Genomic DNA, 22336 nt, shown 5'->3' with positions numbered 1-22336 from the left:
GTTTATTAGCTTGGGTGGTATTTCACTATTTCTCTGCAATTGTAGTGTCATGCTTTGAAGACGAAAAGCCTTCAGAAATGGCGCCCTTCCATTTAAATTAGGCCACACGCACACACACCCACAGAGAGCGAGAGGGTTAGGTTAGGGATCGATTGAAGGTTGAAGATGATAGTGAGGACTCCCCCAGCGAAGAAGCAACGGTCGGCGGAGAAGGAGAGCCCGGCGCCACCGCCTGGCCCTCTCGTCATCTACGAGGACCCTCCTCCTCCTTCCGCTCCACCCACTGACTCTTCCGACCACATGCTCTGCACCTACCAATGCCGCCAAATGGTAATCGATTGATAAAGTGGGTGATGGATTTTACATCTACTGCCACTGAAATGAATCCTTTTTCACCATCAATGTTGGGTCAGATTATGTGAATAATCATATAATTGATTAACTGAATTTTCCATTGTGGACTTCATTCCATTCTGGCAGCTAACTCTCATATATGGGGAAAATCGTATTTTAGAGTTTCTTGCATCTAGTTTTATCATTATATATGATATATGTTAAGCTCATTCGCGCTGCAGATTGTTTACCCCCTTTGAATTCTGCTTGCTATCACCCAAACCTTTGACTTTGTCTGGACTTTTCATACGAGTTTTAGAGGCCAGAGTTCCTTATCTAATGCGGATTTTGCATGATAATAATCAGTGTTTTGTTTCTTTTGTTTGTAGACCTTAATACATTATGTGTGTGTGTATATATATTTGTTTTTTTTTTTTTTTTTTTTGTAAATTTATGGGTCAGATGAACCTTTTCCTCCCCCTTTATCACAGGTAAAAGCAGATTTTATAGATGCCTTGAGCACTGCAGAGCAGCAAGTTCAGGATTATCAATCTAGATTCGAGGCATTGAATGAGAACTTTTGCAAAGTTGGTGGGTTCTTGGAATAAGATGGTTCCAATATATTGCTTAACATCAATTTTTTTCTTCTTCTTTATTTTCCCCAAAGTTTCTGTCTTATGATTCTCACAGTTGAATGTTGTATTTCTGTTTATTGCATGCTCATATTTTTCTGTGTCTTCTTGGAGGCTGAATTGCAATTTTTTCATTCCAAACATTAATGTTGCACATATATTCTAAAAAAAATATCTTTACTTGATTGGATCATCTAGGGATGTAAATGGTGATATAGTAACCATTTAAAGAGATTTTTATCAACGAATGACAAAGTTAATGAATTTTTATTTTTCTTATACAGAGCAGTATATATGTTTTTTTGATGTAGGATACACCTAGATAACTTTTCCTGAGTTTTCTTATGTGGTGGGTTTAGGTTAGCAGAGCTGCAAACTAAACATGCGGTGCATAGGGTTTTGGTTGCAGAGAAAGAAGTTTAGGGTTTGTTGAACAACTTAGGTTTTGAAAGAATAATGAAAGGTAAATAGGGGTGGTTTAAAAGAAACTGGTTCTAGGTATTTTTGGACAGCATAAATAGGGGATATGAAACTATGGTGGAAGTCTATTTAAGGGATAAAGTTCGTGGGTAATACTTGGGATCTTAGGATTTTAATTGGGTAAGAAAAGGGAAAGGATTAGAATTGCAAAGAGTGAAGAAAGTGCAGCTTCAGTTTCAAAAGAAGTTGCGGAGGAAGAAGTTCAAGGTTGGTAGAACACCTTAGGATTTGGAAGAAAATGTTAGGAAAATAGGCATGGTTTAAAAATAAACTGGTTCTAGGAATTTCTGGACAATACTTTGGGATTTGAAACTATGTTGGAGGGTTATTTTAGGGCTAAAGTTTGTGGAAAACACTTGGGATTTTAGGATTTTAATTGGGTAAGAGAAGGAAAAGGATTAGAACTGCAAAGAGTGAAGAAACAACAACCTAATTTTTTTAGGAACAATGGAAAATCGACAAAATATTATCCTGATCTCAGAGCGGGAGATCTTGAGTCCGAATCCCTACGACAACCTCTTCATTTCTGTTAGTGGCAAACCAACAAATCTTATCACTTTCGTTGTTAAGAGTCTTGTTTCTTTTGAGTAGAATGCATATATACACTTTTGAACCTTTTCTTTTCTTGCTGGGACTAGAATAGTGAATATGGTAACTGGTTAACAATCATGTATGACTAACTTAAGAATCAAGAAAAATTCTGGATTCTTCCAAATTACTAGAACACCTTAGGCCAAAATTTTTAGAAAAATATACAATTATGGAAGGATTTTGTTAATTCCAAATCTACCCCTGCAATATAAATGTTTATATCTTCTAAACCGAAACTCAATTTCTGATTAATCCTAGGCTCATAGTAACTTGAACTTAAAACCATATGAGACAGGTCTCCACTCTGTGTTGTTAAGTGGGCCCCTAATAATACTCTACATTGCAAAACCTGAGAATTATAAAAAATACTGCAGAAAGATATTTTCTTTCTTGTTCGTGTCACTGCTCTTTCATGTCATTCTGTGAAATATTTCATAACTCTGGTAAAATAAATTTTTTCATTTCTTTTAAATAAAAAGTTATTAATATTATACTTGGTCATCATTTTCTTTTTGCCAACCTAACCATTTCAAATTTTCTTTGGATTATCCATTTTAAGTTTGTGGCCCCTAATTAGGCATATGTGCTGCAGAATCTGAGAGGAAGAAATTTCTGGACCAATTCTTATATACGGAACAAGAACTTGCCGCTGCAAAGGGACGTGAACAGGCTCTGCAGGAGCAGCTTTTAAAGGAGGTGCACAATTCTCAGGAAAGATTGAATAAACAAATGCAATCATTCACCGAACTTGAGGTACACGTTTAAACCTATCTATCTAAGATGATCTGACTTCATCTACAACTCTCTCTCTCTCTCTATCCTTTATGTAGTTGGTGATTGATTAATCATATCATAAGTAAAGCCTCAAATTCTGACATTAATTTTTCTTATCTAATCATTTAATTTGAGAATTAGGCTTCTCTCTTTCTCTTGTACTCTCTTGTAACTGTAGAATTTTTTTTTTTTTGCTAGTTTACAGTGTGTATTTACAGTACACACACCCAATTCAATGTAAGCCTACAATCTCAGCCTTCATCCATACCTACGGGACATGGAGATGCCATTAAGTCCAAAGGCAATTTCCTGTGGTTTGCTTTTACTCATAGCATATGTGAAATCTCCAAATCAAGTAGCTAATCTTTTCATTTTAAATTTTGTGGGCTAACTGGAAAAGTATATGAACCATGTAATTCTTTTGTGATTGAAATGTGTTGGTTGTCATCTATTTTTTCTAGAAAGAATGATTGATTTGTTTTCTCTTTTTCCTTTTTTACCCTCTTTTTCCATTTGGAATTTGAAACTTCTTGTTAATTTGGCTCACATTTGAAGATTTCCTGGTTCATGGAGGATTTCCATGGTATTCTAGGATGAAGTTAGGAGTCCAAATAGGTGTTGGAAGGTTATTGATTCCTAGTGCGTTTTAGACTTCATTCTGGTCAAGTTTTGAGGTTTTCCTTGTGTATAAAGGAAACTAATTTCCTACTCAAAGTTAACTTTCTTCCTACTTTATCTAGGATTGTAATCTAAGGCCTATGGTTATAAATAGGACCTTAGGGGCTTAGAATAACCTAAGAGAATCAGATTAGAGTGAGCAAGTCCTTGGGATTCTTGGGAGGCACACAATCTAGAATAGGTGAGATCAAGATTAGGTAATTAATCTTGGGTGAGAGCTAGGGTTCTTGGGAAACACTTTGTGAAAGGGTGTACAAGGGATTTGGGGATTGGGTTATGTGATTTAGTCCAATTGTAATCTTATACTTACTATTCTCATAGTGAAGGGCGGAGATCTCCCGGGGACGTAGGCAGGGATTTTGCCGAACCTTGTAACAAATCTCGGTGTAATTGTGTGTGCTTGTTGGTTTATTATTTTCTGTTTTCTTGGCCGTGTTTGGTATTTATCTTTCATCGAATTATTTCTTGTACACCGTGACGGTGGGAGTTAGGATTTAATTCTCAAACTACATCAACAAAACTCTGTCCCTATCCTACTCGTCATATCACATTTCAAATTTCAGGTAAAGCTCAAAAATGAAATGAACATTCGCATGAAAGCTGAGTCTTCAGCAGCTTCAGCTGAGGAGAAAGCAAGTGTTTTGGAGGGAAAACTAAGCCATCTTTCTGACAGCATAGAGAGGGAGAAAAAGCGTCTCCATAATGATCTTGCTCATCTGAACAGAGAATCCAAGCTTTCTGTTGGTAGAATAACTGCAGATGTGAGTGATGATTTTTTAGAGTTAAATTTGATTGTCTGTCTATTGTTGTTTAACTTTCCACATTCTATTGTTTTTAGCTTGAACGAATGGAATGCAGAGCTCATAATGCTGAGAAAGAATCGGAGCTATTGAAAGAGCAGCTGGATGATCTTAAGAAGCAACTTAATGAGGTATGCAACTCTTATTTGTCTTTGGCTCTTAGATACCATTTGATATGTTCTGCAACTCTTGTTTGTTTATTTACATAATGTCCTGTCCCTTAACAATTCCAACAATGTTGCCTTTTCCTTTTATCATTTTTTTGTGTATTGAATTGGGCTTTTGACATTTTGTTCTTAAGTGTCACCGTAACAATGTGAAAGGTTTTCTGTTTGGCATTTAGATTAAATTGTCTTCTTGTTTAATATTGGGAATTCATATAAGTGTTGTGCTTGATAATTATTGTGAATAACTGTCTTATGGTACCACGACTTGATTAAAATGCTGCATCATCTTTTTTTTTTTTCCAGTGTTTGCAACAAAAGAGTGAAGTAGAGAAGAAATTATCAAGTTTCACTTTTCCAGAAGTTAATTCTACAGAGAACAATATCTTGGTCAAACATCTGCAAGATGAGCTTAGGAACTATGTAAGTTTGCATCCTTGATATCTTCTTTCTAATGAATAACATTGTGTAAAGTTACCTACTATTTTGCCTGATTTGTATGCTTTAATATATGTGTATATTAAAGTTTGGATTACTTTGGCATAGTGTGATAAAAAAACATATATTAATTACTTTGTCAATGCATGATTGTTTTTGGAATGTGATTTGGCTTGTGGAGTAGATTGCTATGCTTAACGGTGGTAGTTTAGGTTTTGCCTCAATCAGCTTTTCATATTCTTAGCATAGATTTTGGAGGATTGAGGAAGATGAAGAAGGGTAAAAGTTTATTGTTTGGAGTGAAGGAAATAGTTAAATCTTGGGAGAATGTTTGTATTTTCTGTCATTATGTGCTTTGGATTCATCTGCGTTGAAATTTTTTTCAGGAGCTCTGTTTTTAGGGATTGGCAGAGTGTTGTGTATGACTGATTTTCTTATTTCCTAGTGTGTTGTATCTTTTACTCTAATATTGTTCTGCTAACATAGGATGGACTACTCATCCTCCTTTCATTACTTTTTACTTTTCCTCTATTTCCAATAAATTTTGTTTCTTAAATTTGTATAAAACTTATAAAAATATTGCTTTCGTCTCTTTTCTCCTCTTTCCCCTATAAAACCTCATTCATAATTGTAACTTAGAAAACTTTTTTTTCTTACAAGTTGAAAATATGGTGCAATTGAATGTTTAAATATTTCAAATTGAGTCACAAAGAGTTAAATTTTTGTAATAGGATTCCTAGGGTTTCAAGACTCTGCTCTTGGAGATGTAGACAATAATTGTGTTTGTCCAAGTGAAAATAGAATTGGGCAAGAGGGGGACTTCTTTCTCTGAATCAAAACTGATGTAGCACAATGTAGTATATGTCTCGAGCTGCTTTGAGATTGAAATAAATGCCTCATAATAACAGATTATGTTGTGTTGTACTGATTGTTATGTCGTTTCAAGGATTCTTTCCTCTTATGATTATCTGATTATTTGTTTAATTTTCTTTGACATTTTACTAGGAAGCTGAAGTGAGGGAAGCAAGAAAGCTAAAGTCTTCTCATGAAAGTGTTGAGTTATTGAAAGAGAAATTGTTGGAAGAAAAGGGCCGTAGAGAGAGGACAGAGTCAGAGTTATCCAAATTACAAGAATTCCAACTAAGTATGAAGAAGTTGGAAGATGAATTGACATCTTGGAAGTTGATGATTAAAGACATTCCAGGCGTGTCATGTGCTGAGGATATACCTGTTAAATTGGCAGCCTTACAAAAGTATGTTAATAGCTTCATGTCAGTAATTTGAGCCAGCTTTCCAGGATCAGTTTGAAGAATAAATAATTTCATAAATCATAGACTTAAACAATGCAGGGCTGCTTGCCTGCTTGTTTCCTCTTCTTTTTAAAGGCGGGGCAGCTGATAAAAAAAAAAAAAAAAAAAAGGCAGGGCAGGCACTGCCCGGAAGGGCGTGACTCCTTATATGGTGATTAAAACAGAATAGTACATTGATAATATCATAATGTCATTTTTCTTTTGATGGGAGAACCTGATCATCCTTTGCACAGCTTACTAATCCATTTTGTCATTACTCCCTTCTGAGATCTGAATATACCTTAAAAAAATGAATGAATTAAAAATAAACTTAAACCTTGTCCTTACGTTGAGGCTGAATATATTGAGACTGAAATGTCAAAAGCTTTGTATGAATATTTTATTTCTAGCTTATTTTTTATTATTGTTTCTTGTATGCATGCATATGTCTCTCTTGTGTAGATCCTAGAAATAACTCAACCTCTATACACATTGCTTGGGAAGTAGCTTATCTCTGGTATCATGCCATGTATCTATAACGTGATACTATGGGTAACTTTTAGAATAAACTGCATTTTAGGTCGATGGATAACTTTTCTGTTGGTTTGGAGAGCTGCAGTTGGGTAGGGTTGTTTGGGTTTCTAGAGTTGCAGAGTCTGATGGAGTTGCAAGCTTTGTTTTGTTTTATTTCTTTTTGAGAGCAAGGGTTTTCGGGTGTCTTTTTGTTTTTCAGATGCCGGTGGATACCTTGTCCACTATCTTTTGTACATTGTTTTTGTTTTAATAAGTTTTCTTAAAATAAAAAATAAAAAAAATCAGCTTGTAGCACGTGCTTAATTTTGGTCACCGGAAACCTCCAAATCATTTCTAGCCTCTTTTAGTGGTCTGGTTTTCACCCAATGACACCATGTGTTTTCATTTATTTGGTGTTTGAATCAATTGCAGAAGGTTCAGAATGGTCCTGCGAACTTTGTTTATCTTTATTTCTCCTTGAGGTTTCAGGACTCTGGGATTTTTATTTTGTTTTGGTACTAATTGTTTTTGATGCATTAACGAGGGTTTTAAGGTTGTCCAATGCTGCCTTTATATGAATTACTTTTTATCTTATCAATAAATTGTTCTCGTGGCATCTTCCCCCCCTCCCCTCTTTGCAAAATAATTTTTTTTTTCTCCACTTGTTATTCTATCTGGGAGATATGCTCATTTTTTCTTCAGCTTGAATTGTACATTGTTTGAATAATCATGTTATTCAGTTCCAAATTATTGATTTCTTCCCATCTAATGCAGAGAGGTAATTGATAGCATGATGAAGGTGGGTGAGGCAAATGCCCGCTTGAAACAATTGGAGGTAGCTCTAGATGCTGCACAAATTGATAAACAAAATGCTGAAACTGAGGCTACACTGCTCAAAGAGAAGGTCGACGTATCAAATTCAGAGGTTAAGCGGATTGAATCGATGGTAAGCATGTGACCTGGTGGTTTTATCACGTTTTTATGCCATCTACTATTGTCTTCTTTTCTTTCTTGCTGATCAAGTTTGTTTCAAGAATCTGTGTTGAACAATTATGGTAAATTGCAGCTTTCTATGGTTGCTGAAGAAAGAGATAAGTTGAGAAATGTCGTCAATGAAATTAAGTGGTCAAAGAATGATGAAGCGGGAGATGAAGCAGCTAGTCGAACTCTTCTTCAGGTTCTAGAATTTCTTTTTCTGTACTATTTCTAATTCATGAAATCTCTCCTCAAGTTCATTGTTTGGTCTCCTGGTTTGCTTGCACATCAGGAGCTTGAATCATCGCTTGCAAAGAAAGAATGCTATATTAAAGAATTGGAATGTAGTCTATGTGAACAAAAAGAAGTTAATAGTCGTCAACATGAAGAAATAAAGTTGCTCAATGAGAGGTTAAACAATGAAGCTAGAAGAATAAAGTCGTTGGAGAGGGAGAGTGATCGACTTCGTTCAGAGATTTCTCTGCTGGAGTCCAAGGTGCGTGCCAAAATTATTCACAGGATTATTGATATCACATTTGTTAGTTTTTTTTTTTTAGGCCTAATAATGTGATTCTATTTGTTTTTGCATAGTTTGATTCTAGTGCACCAGGCAGGACGGAGATTTGTGAACTTATTTTTGGGATAAACAGAAACTTAAAAATTGGGTTTATTTTATGTAGTATTTATTTATTACGGTTAGGATTTAGGGATTTAAGTAATAGATAGTTTTCATTTATCAGGACTCTTTTAAGGTTTAATTATTATTAATGTTATTATTATTTTATTGTTGCAAGGCTGAGTGCTGTTTGTACATTTATTGTAGGTGCATGTTTGTTGTAGCATTTTTCTGGACTTTTGGTCCTTTTTGATTGTACTCTAATTTAATTCATACAATTATTATGTTTCCTCTCAGAAATAATGTAGATTGATGATATAAACTTTAGTTTGTGCTACTTTACCTCTCTTTATTCCGTTTCTCTCCTCTTTCTTCTCTCCTTTATTTCTTGATTTTTTTTCTTTTATTTTTTTGAACTCTTAGTTCTATACCTATTGGTATCAGGGAAACTGCCCTACATCAATTATTATTGGTGCCCAATTTGATCCACTTTTGTTTAAATCTTGGAACCCTTCCATCACTCATCAGGCACCTCTGTACCTTCATGTGTGCAACCCATGTGTCGCCACCAACACATCTGTGCTTGAGTCATGAATTGTTTTTGGCCAGCAAGGGCACCTTTAGAATCAGACAACACTGTACTATCTAATGTTGAAGGACCCATCAAGAACCGCACGATCGCTTTCCTTCACATGCCAATGGAAGTGTTGTAATCTTGGCATAATGCACTGTCACATCTTGTGTTCATTGTTTCCGATCATTGAGGACATCATTGAACTTAGGAAGAGTCAGATCTATCAATCTACGACAGAGCAGACTAAGCAATCCTCCATAATTGACATTTTTCATTCTAAGATGATATATTCTTCTTTGGCTCTTTAGTTTCTTCATTCAATCATTTGTACTTTCAGTTCTCTCTCTCTCTCTCTCTCTCTCTCTCTCTCTCTCTCTCTCTCTCCTCCCACTAAATTTGGGAAGGTGATCTTCATAGTGGATTTTTTTTACTGTTCCTTTTTTCTCTTTCATAAAATATACAATTGTCCTTCAGTGAGGTTACTCTGTGTCAACTCATAGTGCATGCATCTAACTTTCTTTTTCTAATGAATACAGTTCTTTTTTGGAATACATTTTTTTGGTTGCATTTGACATTCTTGATGGATAAGGATCACAGTTGGTCATACGCAAATACTTAGGTACCATCCAGTATTGTGAAAACTTCTGGTCTAAGATTTTACTTAATTTTCATATGTAGTCAGAAATGTAAATTGGTCTTGAGGAGGAGGAGGAGGAATTGGAGTTAGTATGGGTTGGATTAAACATTTTGCTTCTCTGTAAAGGACAGAAAGTCATCTTTCTGTTTCTACATTTTAAACTGAATGACCGGTTACAACTTACAACTACTCTAACCTGCCATATTTATGTGTTAAATGAAGAAAGACTAAAATGTCCATGTAAGTAACTAACTGCACTACGTGCTAATATAATTTTGTTATCTCTTTTGCTTCCAGCTGGGTCATGGTGATTTCTCTGCGGCAAATACAAAAGTTTTACGAATGGTGAATACTCTTACTGTTGATAATGAAGCAAAACAAACTATAGAGGCATTACGAACTGAGTTGCAGAAGACCAAGGAGAAGTTACAAGCTGTTGAAGAGTTGAAAAGTCATTCAGGTAAGGAAGCATATGGTTTTATTAAAGACAAATTTGCATGTAAAATGTTACCACATGTTTTTCCTTTGAAGGTTCTTGTTTTAGAAATGTCTGGCTAAGAGTACTATATTTTTTTTTCTTGCTTTTGCTCTAACTGAGCGTTTAAATGAGAGTTCAGGTGAAATTTGAGTTTAAAAAAGACATTTAAATTTCCATATTACTGAAAAACTAAAGAAGTGAATCGTAAATTCTAGGACATTAGAATGTTATTTTAGAGCTCAAAATCCCATATCAAAATACTAGCTAACATGTATCATTTTCAACTTGCTGCCACCACTACCAAATTTACCCCACTACTAACACTACCTCCATCGCCATCACAGCCACCATCTTTACAACAAGGTTGCCATGGCTACCGTTGTCACCTTCACTAGCACCATTTTTGTTGCCACAATAGACATCACCACCACCCGCACCATCATCATCTCTACTACCATCGTCATCACCTCCACCACCATCATCATGATGCCACCACCACCACCCCCATCGTCATCTTTACAACATGCCGCAGTTTCTACCATCGTCACCATAGTTGTCTTGGCCACCACCAGCACTACTGCTCATGGTTTATGATTGACACATCCAAACAAAAAAAAATCCAGTTTTAAACGCCTTTCTGCTGAATAGGTTACACTTCTGTTGCAAACTTGAAATTCATACAGATTGTGTAATTTGTTCATTTCAATAATGGTCAAGCTGTTTGAGATATTCAAAATCCATTTTTCCTTATGGAATAAGAGATGAAGCTTTCTTTTTAAGTCTTGGGTTGCTTTAACTTGAAGAGGTATAGCTTAAGTGGTAAAAAGAAACTTTATATATTGTTATTATTTAATTCTTGAAGTCAACACAGTTGTTTGTCTGGTAATGCCATTACATAATGAGTTTATTTCCGTTCTTTCTCTTAAACTATTCAGGTGATGCTGGGCAATTGGTGGATTCCTACATATCTGGGAAGATAGTGCAGTTGAGAGAACAAATTGCAACTCTTGAAAAACGTGAAGAAAGGTGAGTTACTAATGGATATATTTTTGTATGTGGTTGTGGACCTTGATATACATTGTGCCCTTTTCTTAGCTTAAGCTTTTAGACAATTGGTAACTTAACATGGTATTAGAGCTTGTTGTTTGGCTATTGTGTTCCAATCTTGCTGTTAACTATTTTAGTTGATTCCTTTTGTTTTTCAAGTGTAAGAAGATTGCATTTGATTCTGGTTATTGGGGAGCTTGATATAATTGTTTGGGTCATAACCTATTATCTTAAGCTTTTAGGACATGAATATATATGTTTTGGTATCTTTTGCTTGTTTGTTCCCAATTTTTTTTCTGAACTATAATGCTTCTTTTAGGTTGAACATTTGAATATACCCATGGAACAGGTACAAGACTGTTTTTGCTGACAGAATCTCAGTGTTCAGGAGGGCATGTTGTGAGCTTTTTGGTTACAAGGTATCATGTATATTGCTCATTGTTCTTTATATTTTCATACAAGGTATGAGCTTTTTGAACTTGTTTCTCTTTATGATATATTAGTTTTCCAATTTTATTTTGATAAATCATCTTAATAAGAAATTACAATGATAAAATATTTAGGTAGGTAGTAAAAGGTTTCCTATCTCCCATTTCCCAATTCAATAAACAATTGAAACAAATATCAGGTTGCTTCATCTGGTTTCCCAAATAAAGTTAATTGTGTAACACATGCATTTATCTTAGTATATCTTTGTTAGTGAGTTTATTAAACTGATTTTCTTATACTACAAAACAATGCCTTTATAAATCCATTCAATTGTTGGATGCATTGACATAGTATTCAACAATTGTATATTTGTTTTTTTACTTTTGTGAGAAAATTTGAAACAAAAACCAAATATCAAATTAGTGGAAAGTACTAAATTTCATTGTTGTTAGAAGCATAAGTTCATCTTTGACTAATTTTTATTCGAGGTCTAAAATTATTTCTTATTTTCTATTCCTTTACTAACACTAAGGTTCGACCATATTGTTAATGTTATCAAACATGTTGACTTGATTTAGTAAGTGGCTTCTATAGAAATAAACTTTGACACTAAAACAGGATAATGTTATCTGTGGACATATTGAATTGCAAATGTTTAAATTATAAATTTTATAAAAACCAATATTTTCATGGCTGACATATGCCACTCCTATGTACATAGCTTTTGGGGAAACAGTGTATTGTCTGTTTCATTTACAGTAGACCAAGGTTATCAAGGGAGATGACAATGTACAGTGAGTGTTTGTGTTACATTGGGAAGTTGATTATTAAAGTTCCACAATTGGCATACAGTCATCCAATATCGTTTGCTTAAAACTATTGTTAAATAACATAGGTGGGATGGGTGAAGGATTGATCATATTGTAATAAAAAAATCATGATTATTTTAAGTAGTATCTTCCCCATTAAATATATGCAATAAAGGGGACAGATATGTTTCTTCCATTCATATCTTTTATGGTTCTATATCTACTCAATCAAGTGAGGACCATGGTTTTTCTTCATAGCAACCTGCTATAATCTTCTGTCTACTAAAGTTTAAAATTGTAATGCTTATCTTTTTATTACAATTTTGGCAGATTGTAATGGATGAACACCAGCGCCCTAATGGAATCCCTGTTACACGTTTTACCCTCCATTCTATTTATGCTCAAAGCGATGATGAGAAGCTTGAATTTGAATATGAATCAGGGAGCACAAACATTTTGGTAAGATGGTAGCATATACATTCATTTTCTTAGGCTGTCAAGAATGAGTTTCTTTTAAATGTTACTTTGGTCCCTAAAATTTCAATTGAGTGTGAAGGGAACATGTCGGGGACATTTTTGGAGGATGTCTATATTTTCCCTTTGTTATTAAAACAAATGCTAGAAGAAATAATTTACTAATTGTATTTGTTGATTGCCCAGGCAAATGACTATACCTCTCAGCCTGAGATATCTCGGCAGGTATGGACCATGATGTTTTTCTACAATTCTTAAAACTGTTTATAAGCTTTTACCAGATTGTTACATTTAGAATTTTGTCAGGGAAACAAAAAGTGCATATGTGTTCATGATTCTTATGATGTGACGAAATTCAATATGAACCAAGAATCTCATTGTTATGGGGAATTGACTTGTGATATTTGGAAAATGAATTTCTAATTAGTATTGCCACAACAATATATTTCCCAGTGAGCCTATGGTCATCTTTATTTTGTGGAAATAGTTTCTAAAGAAACAATCTCTAAAGAAATTATAGGGCCTTAAGTTTGACCTATGAACATGTTGCTGGTTTGTGTATGGTTTTGAACTTGGTCACCTGGACCTTTTGTTGGTCCACTCATCTAATACAGCATCTTGCAGGTCGAGATATTTGTTCGGAAGTTGAATTCAATTCCAGCTTTCACTGCCAACTTAACAGTGGAGTCTTTCAACCGGCGAACCCTTTCTTGAAAACAACTTATCTAAACTGTACTGTGTATGGTTTGATTTCTTTTACAGACGAATCACCAAAATTTGTATATTTCACTTCTCATATATTTTCCCTAGATCTTATTCTGGTGATATGCTGGGGAACATTAGACTCAATATTTAAAGGAGTGTTGCCAATGTGCTGCTGATTGTAGACTGCGTCTATGTTTGCCATTTACCCACCGATACTGTAAGCAGTCATTTTGTGAGTTATTACAATGGGAAAAACTTTGGTTAGGTTCTATAGGTTCAATTAGAAAGATTCACTCGTCTAGCTTTAAGATTGGAGTTCATGACATATAGTGTTCTCATAAAGATTGGTGAAAACTGCGTTGTTTTCAGTTGAATTTTTCACATATGTTATCTTATGAACAAAATCCATTCAATGGATAATTTTGATCCTCGATTTTATTTAAATTCTTGTTTTCTAAGACAAGAAACTGAGACTGTCTGAATTAATAACAATAAAACAATTAAAAAGCAAAATGCAGTCCAGGTATTTTCTCAACTTTTCTCTCTAACATCTCCCTATTAGCAAAGGTAGGAAAACTTGCAATATGCACCATGTATTGCACGCAAAGGTGTAACAGTTAAAATGTGTTTTTACATGAATGGGTTGACTGTAGACTCGTGTTTAACTTTTGTTACCACTTTAGCTTGGTGCCAAACTTGTGTATAAAAATCTGTCACTAAGCTTGAAGCCTTGGTAGAAAATAAAAGGTAAAATAATAGAAAATGGAATGACAAAACTACAAAAAGCGAAGAGAGGGGACTTCAGAGTTGGACTCAACTTGGAGGTGCTTTCGTTCCGGTCCATAGAAAGTGGTCACTCATTCAAGATATGTATGGTTATCTTTTGATATTTATGGCAAAGAAAATGCCGCAAAGTTAGGCGTCAAAGTTTTGCTTCATTACCAGATGGTAAAGAGTGGGATATGATGATGGAATTACAGGATGATGATGGACTTTATTAGTACCAGAGATTTCTAAATGATAAGAGAGTTTGAAAGAGATTTTTTTTTGGGAGTTTTTTATTTAGTACCTCATCACCTTTAATTTTAGACTAAACATTTGTGTCTTTCTAATTTCAGATTGCAGTCCTTCCATTGCCACTATCCCTATTAAACAGAAATTCGTTTTTATATTTCAATTAATATCTAAACATTATCTCACTCCCTAAAATTATGAGATTGCAATCTATTCGTAGGCAATTTTTAGAATTTATTCAGAGTCTGATTGCACCCAAGTTGTCATTTGAAAATGTACCTAATAAATTTTTTTTGTCATCTTCTAGAAAAAAGAAAAATCCCAAACCATCATCTTACTCTCATTTGAGAACAACCCTCAACAACACAGTCTTATTGATCAATCTGGTCTGACACTTGATTTTCGGCTTTATTTTAGATTTAACTTCGAATTTTTAAGCTATCAAAGTTAAAACCTAATATGCAGCTTCCACAAAACATTCTACACCCTATGAGATTGGGTTAGACCTGTCGAGAAAATGAGTTAAAAATGTACCCATATTTTTATCCGAACAATTTTAAATTCAATCAATAATCCAAACAAATTTTCAAATTCATTTATAAGAGATAAGTAACAAATATTTATTATATTCAAAAACATAAAAAAAAGTGACATGTACACTAATAAATGCCAATTAGCTGACATAGACATGTACCCAAAGGAGTTTAACTAAATTTTCAAAAGCAATAATGCTAGTTGTCCCACTTTTTTTTTTCTCACATTTGTATTCCACTTGATGTGTCATTACTTCACTGGAAGGGTATTTCCTTTTTCTTTTTTAAGTTTTATTTTTTAATTTTTAGTGTCTAATATATAAATGCCATGTAAGATGGTATGCAATTGTAGTATAAAAATGTGGTAAGTGTAGCATTATTCAAAAGTCATTACAGTACAATCAAAACCCTAAGGTGACGAAGGAGTGCACCCTAATTATCTATTTTTTTCCCTTCCATTAGACAAAATGGAACTTTAAACTTATTCTAATCTTAATTTATTTATAGATTTAAAATTGTAGTATTTGAAAAATTTCTTATTTAAGTAACCGATTAAGCATCGTATTAAACACAAAATTTATAATTTTTTTAATTATTATTTTTTATTTTAGATACATCAATTTGTAATATGATGTTGTGGCGAAAAAGTCTTGAATGGGACAGTCCTACTACATGTATATATAGTATAATTACCCAATACTATGATGCTATGTATTTTATTTGTTTAAGAAACCGTAAACTTGATATAAAGACACATGTCATTATATAATATAATGAAGATTGTACCATACGCACGGTACAACTACCCTACTAAAGAATCTATCTGGTTATGGAGGTTACCCTAATTTTGGTAGTGGTGGTGGTTGTGATGGTTGGAGGAGCTGTTGCGAAAGTGCTGGTGCCAAATAGTAATTTTGGGGTGGTGGAAATGATGGTAGAGTTGGTAGGGGCAATAGTAGGATATTGTAACGATAGCGGTGAAACGATGACAATGCTAGTTGATGTCTGGAACGAGAAATTTTGTTTAAAATTAATTGGAAATGGATGGAAAGGCAGATGACATTATATATTATAAGTAGGGGCAGTGGACACAGTTCAGAAACCGACAAACGAACCGATACGTCCGTTTTGGAAGATCACCAACCGCCGCTGAACTGAGCATACGCCGACAAAGTTGGTTAACCAATTTCATCAGTTCGGATGGATTCAATTTTGGTTGGGAACCGAGAGAGCGGAAAGAGAATTTGCAAAGAGAGGGAGAATAGAAAGAGAGGGAAGAGAGAGAGAGAGATCTACAGTGCACAATGAAGAAGAAGAGTTGCAGTAGCCTAAACCAAAGAAGAAGAAGAGTTAAAGGTTACGACGTACACCTTGTTCGTATGACTAATCATCTCGGCATAACGACAAGTCATATAAGGCTTAAACATCATGTCGTTTGGGCCTAGGCCCAAAGACTAAGCCCTTCCTAGGCTCTTGGGCTCTTAGCCCCTAACCTCTTAGGCTCCGGCCCTCTAGGCTCCGGCCTCCCAGGCTCCGGCCTCATAGGCTCTAGCCTCCTAAGCTCCAGCCTCCTAGGCCCCGACCCGTGTCGACTCATTCGGACCCACGAGACAGGTGACATGTGGCGCTCCTACAGTGCGAATCATTACAAGAGACACGTGTCATCACCGGATTGGTTGACACTCTTCCAAAGGTACTATAAAAGAGGTACCTTATTGTCACAAAAGGACGATTCAATCAATATTATACTATTCACTCACTCTGCTCACAGATCTCTCTGAACACTAACTTGAGCGTCGGAGGAGCTTTGGCCGGCACCACACCGGTGCCCTTCCCGCTCACTTTTGTGTACTTGCGCAGGGTGCTTTGGATATCATTCTCTCTCATTACTCACCAGTCGGACCCAGCTACCCGTTCCTGCCCCACTTCGACGTGTCATCCACTTAGTGGTGGGTCAACGGGCCTACGTGGTTCGACTCGACGTTGACTGCTTTACCATTTTTGAGCATCAACAGTTTGGCGCCGTCTGTGGGAAAGTTACAACTTTTCCCCATTGAATTCTCTACCCTCAGTTGAGGTGCAAAAAGCTTTCGAGCTTCCGAGCTTCTGAGCTTCCGAGCTTCCGAGCTTCCGAGCTTCCGAGCTTCCGAGCTTCCGAGCTTCCTAGCTTCCGACCTTCCGACCTTCCGACCTTCCGACCTTCCGACCCCTGCAATGTCTGACGGAGGTCCTATTCTCGACCAAGTCGACAACACCCCAGTGGGTGACAAGCGAGGCAAGAAGACTGCCGAATCTGATCAGGAGGAGTACATCCAGCGATTGGAGGCTCAGCTCCAACGAACCCAGGAACAGCACGACCTCCAAAAAGGTGCAACACAGCTGTATGAACGACTCCTCCGCGACAGGGAAGAACATACCACTCCCCGGAGTGGTGAAAGGAGGAACCCCCATGACAGGGACGAACATACCACTCCCCGGAGTGGTGAAAGGAGGAACCCCTATGACAGGGACGAACACACCACTCTCCGGAGTGGTGAGAGGAGGAACCCCCATGACAGGGACGAACACACCACTCTTCGGAGTGGTGAGAGGAGGGACCCCCCCCCGAAGGGACCAAAATGTTCCGCGCCAATTGGATGCAGGGCAAGGTAGCCATCCACCCCCAGGTTTCCAAAAGAGACTTGTCCACCCGGTCAGCCGGGCTCAATCTGGCGAGCATCCTACTCGCTCTGAAGAGTTCCACATTTATCGGGACTGTCGTCATTTGCTCGACGACAACCGCTCTCGGCGAGAAGAGCAGCGAACGAACCGGGGCGAGTCCAACCCGCGTCCCCAAAACTTGGAGGAAGAGCAGGCTCTTCGTCCCAAGCGACGACGGGGAGAAGAGCAGGTTCTCTCGGCTGGGCGCCGCGCAGAAGATGACACTTTCCCAAGTGAACAAGTCGCTGACTCCGGTAACAGCGGCTCTCTTCCACCAGACCAGCTCCAACAACTTCTCATGGACATCAGTGAGCGCCTGAGAAGAGTGGAGGGGGGAAGTCGTGGTGGGCACCCATCTTTAGAAACAAGGGAGTTGCCTGGACCTTTCACAACTCGCATCCTGTCCACTCCTCTGGTTGGCGACATTCGGCCTCCCAAGAGAACTCCATATACGGGGAAGGAAGACCCATATGACCACCTCATGAGTTTCCGGTCAGCCCTGGAATCCAAAGGTGCCGATGACGTTACAAAGTGTCGGATCTTCCCTTCTACCCTCTCTGGCAGTGCAAGAAATTGTATCTATCAACTTCCTCCCGGCTCGGTTGATTGTTTCAACGAGGTCCGAGAGCTCTTCCTAGGCCAGTATATCATCCAGACCGATAGAATTTACACCACGGATGACCTGACTCGAGTCCGACAGGGCAACAGGGAATCCTTCTGGGAATACATCACTCGATTTCAGCTAGAACGATCTCGGTGTCGCGATTGTGATGAGAAGGTAGCCTTCGCTGCTTTTAAGGGTGGTCTCCTAGAGGGGGACTTCCTATTTGAAATCAACCGCCGCAATCCGCACACCTACAAGGAACTCATGCACGAGGCCATTGCCTATGCCACGGCTGAATTCAAAACATATGGGAAGAAGCCGCCTACCATGGATCGCCCAAGTACCGACCAGGCCATCATAGTGCCACCCCAGCCCAAGCCCTACTCGGGTAACCAGCATGGGGGGTCCGGGAAAAAGTTCAATAAGTTCACCAAGAAACAATTTGGTGATGGTAGAGGTGGAGGACAACGAAGGGAGGAAACCTATCAGACATCCTATGCCTCCAGGTTCAAAGTCTATACAATTCTCACTGTTACTTATACAGAGTTGTATCCCCAGATCAAGGACATACTTCCTAAGCTCCCACCCCGCCCACCACAAACACGATACCGGGCTAACAAAAATTTCTTTTGCCTTTACCATGACGACCATGGCCATGACACCGAAGCATGCAGAGCTTTTAAGGAGGCAATAGAAACTTTGGTACAGAAAGGAAAGTTGGATGGTTTTATAGACAAGGAGGCCACCGAGAAGGCCAAGACCGACGGACAACGCCGAGGGCGGGTCAATACCATCTGTGGGGGCCCGACCCTCGCTGGCAACTCCAACAGAGCTAGGAAGGAATACGCCCGAAGTGCTCAACCATGCTTCGGCGTTATGGCTGTAGACTTCCACCGTGGCAAAAAGACTCCTAAGCTCGGGTGGTCGCCCATTTCCTTTGCTGAGGAAGAGGAACGTGATTTGATCTTCCCACACGATGACCCTTTGGTCATTGAGGCCACCATAGCTAATTTTGATGTGGCTCGGATCCTTATCGATTGTGGTAGCTCCGTCAACATCCTTTTCGCTCCAGCCTTCACCGCTCTTGGAATCGACCAGGAGAGGCTTGACCGGTTGGTTGCTCATTTGCTCAACTTTTCGGGCGACATGGTCACCCCTCTTGGTGGGATCTACCTCCCCCTCACCCTCGGGAGGTATCCTTCGTTCGCCACCACAACCACTCAGTTTTTGGTGGTCGACTGCCCCACAGCTTACAACGTCATCCTGGGACGACCGGCCCTTAACCAATTGAGGGTTATAATCTCCACTCACTTGCTTTTGATCAAGTTCCCGACCCCATGTGGAACGGGGGTAGTCAAAGGCAATCAAGTATCAGCCAGGTCCTGCTATATGACTTCAGTCAAGAGGAAAAAAGAGGTCAAGCCCTCTATGGCTGTTTGTGTCTCCAACACCTGCCCTACCCCAGACGCCCTATAAAATCATTGAGGTCGTCCGTCCAGGCACATACAGGCTCCGCGCCACAACCGGCAAGAACTCGGCCACCCTAAACCCTAAACCCTAAACCCTTGGCGCGCCGAGCACCTCCGCTACTTTTACAAGTAGACACATGTTGTACCCCCCGGGGACTTTTTTCAATTTCATCTATGTTATCGCTTTCATAAATGAGAGTCCTACCACGGACACATTTTTCTTCATTTTCATTCAAAGTATTAATTGTTTGTATGGACCCCCGAGCCATCAGACATCCGACCCTACCCATATCCGTACCATGCATTCAAGGGAAGCTAAGTACCATGCATTCAAGGCGCGGGTATGGAGATTGCATTCAAGGGAACCTCAGTACCATGCATTCAAGGGAAAATCAATTTCATGCATTTAAGGGAAACTAAGTACCATGCATTCAAAGGAAAATAAGTATCATGCATTCAAGGGAAACTAAGTACCATGCATTCAAGAAAATCCCACAATACCATGTATTAAAGGGAAGGGCATCCTACCCCATAAACGGGTTGGATACCCTCCAAATGATCCAAATATCATAAAGTACAAACTTAATAATCGAAAGAGTTTGTAATTTGGTACGGGCTACATCCGACCCGACCATATAACTCAAACAAAACTAGGGCAATGGTCCGCCCACCCCTGCCCCCGGGCCATGTTGCTTCAAACATTTATTTGGGATCCTCTCCCATGTCATGCTCCCCACCTGTGGATGCTCCATCCTCAGGCTCTTCCCCCTGGGTACCTCCCTCTGGGACGTTGGCATGCCCATCATTACTGCCAGCCCCTAGCAGACCACCTGCTTGGCTTGGCTCAGCTCCTCCCCGCACTTCTCCAACTCTTGCCTAGCCTGGTTCGCTTCCTGGCCTGCAGTAGCTCGGCATGCAATGCATTGTTCTGCCCGACCACTTGCCCACCCCCATGTTTCCAACCCCATCCGGGGTCGGGGCACACTTGGCCTCGTCGGTGTCCCATCACGTGTAGACGCCTGGTCGGACTCTCTATCATCCATGGAATTGCCCTCCCTTAATGAATCGTCTGAGGAAACCATGGAGTGTCCGACCCCACTACACCTGCCCGCCCAAAAAAAAAAAAAAACAAACAAACAAACAAACAAAAAACAAAAATCAAGATGGGAAGTGCTCGGAATACCAAGACAACACCATGGACATATCAAGATCGCTACTGGTTTCCCACCCCTCATATGTGCTCTTCCACCCCCAAATTTACAACATTCACCCTATCACTTTTCACATGCTCAGCCACCAACCATTTATCAAAGCCAATATTCAAAAAATCAATTCAAGGGGAAGAGCCATGACAACCCATGCCTTACCAGTCTTCCGCGGCTTCAACAGCTTAAACGGGTTCCGACCCACTAATCTTGTTTCCTATGTACCTGGAAAAAAAACACAACAATACCCAATAGATTACAAAGTCATAAATGTAGGCGTGTGGCCTACCCAGTGCTCGGCAAGGTTCGTACCCACCTGCACCTCCACCTGCCCCTACTCACATTATCCACAAATTCACAATCAGAATTTCAAGGTCCGCCTCAGGCTGGACGACCACAATTTCTCACAGTTCTAAATTTTCTAAGGCCACATCAACAATTCACATGGCTAGGAAAATTTCAAAAATGCCCACTTCAAGTGCTCGGAACAACCCCAGCCCAGCAAACCCGACAAACAGCCCCGCAGACCCGCGCCCACTGCGCAGCAGCCCCGCAGACCCGCGCCCACTGCGCAGCAGCCCAGCCCACCAGATCCGCGCAGCAGCCCAGCCACCAGACCCGCCCCCTCCGCGCAGCAGCTCCGACCCGAGCACCCGAGCCCAGCTCGTCCTCCCCCGGCGCAACACAGCCCCGTTGCCTCCGGCCCGAGCCCAGCCCGCGCCGCCCACCGCGCGCTCAGCCCCGCGCCGATCCGCTCACACAACCCGCGCGCACCAGTCGCCTCCGGCCCGAGCCCAGCTCGTCCACTTCCCGCAACCCGCAACCCGCCTGCGCAGCGACTCCTTCCGACCCGAGCAGACCCCCACCGACGAGCAGCCCGAGTCCGAGCCCGATCCGGCCCGAGCAGCAGCTCTTCTCTCCGGCCTGCGCGACCCGAGCTCGCCCTCTCTCTCGACAGCCTTCCGAGCAGCCGACCCGATGACTCTCCCCCCCGACCCGACCAGCAGCTCCCTCCGACCCGAGCAGCAGCACCACCCTCCGACCCGCGCAGCAGCAGTACCCTCCGACCCAATCAGCTCTCCCCCCGACCCGCCCCTTTTTTTTTCTCTTCACTGCTATAGCCGACCCCTGTTTCGGTTATATATATAAATAAATAAAAAACAAACACAAAAAGGGTGCAACTCTCTCAGCCACAAAAAAAAAAAAAAAAAAAAAAAAGGGAGATGTGGGTGCGGAATCCTTATATTTGGGCTCTACCATTTAATTCAAGATCCTCATTTACGAAGGGCGACATCCCCCCATTAAATTAGACGGGATTCACTGGGATTTTACGAAGCGTCTACTGCTCGGAATATAGAGCGATCAAATTCAAAAA

At 39.4% G+C, this 22336-nt stretch overlaps 1 protein-coding gene across 2 annotated transcripts; it reads left to right on the top strand.

Annotated features, from left to right (window-relative positions):
- Nucleotides 1-11: 11 nt before the first annotated feature.
- Nucleotides 12-13867, top strand: MAD1 (mitotic checkpoint family protein). Of its 2 annotated transcripts, XM_086250627.1 has the most exons (16): nucleotides 16-330; nucleotides 825-924; nucleotides 2629-2789; nucleotides 4052-4249; nucleotides 4327-4419; nucleotides 4759-4875; nucleotides 5896-6143; nucleotides 7467-7638; nucleotides 7759-7869; nucleotides 7960-8163; nucleotides 9792-9954; nucleotides 10908-10998; nucleotides 11369-11438; nucleotides 12588-12716; nucleotides 12918-12956; nucleotides 13356-13867. In XM_086250627.1, exons 1-16 carry the CDS (start codon nucleotides 166-168, stop codon nucleotides 13443-13445), a joined length of 2151 nt encoding a protein of 716 aa, XP_086106753.1. In that variant the 5' UTR covers nucleotides 16-165; the 3' UTR covers nucleotides 13446-13867. The 2 variants fall into 2 exon arrangements, with proteins under 2 accessions (XP_086106754.1, XP_086106753.1); XM_086250628.1 differs by lacking the exons at nucleotides 12588-12716; nucleotides 12918-12956; nucleotides 13356-13867 and having other exon boundaries at nucleotides 12-330; nucleotides 11339-11438.
- Nucleotides 13868-22336: the final 8469 nt, after the last annotated feature.

The sequence above is a fragment of the Dryas octopetala genome, chromosome 7 (genome assembly GCF_963921425.1).
Source record: "Dryas octopetala chromosome 7, drDryOcto1.1, whole genome shotgun sequence".
NCBI classification, from domain to species: Eukaryota; Viridiplantae; Streptophyta; class Magnoliopsida; order Rosales; family Rosaceae; genus Dryas; species Dryas octopetala.
The sequence above is the reverse complement of the archived record's forward strand: the minus strand, read 5'-3'. Positions and strand labels throughout refer to the sequence as shown.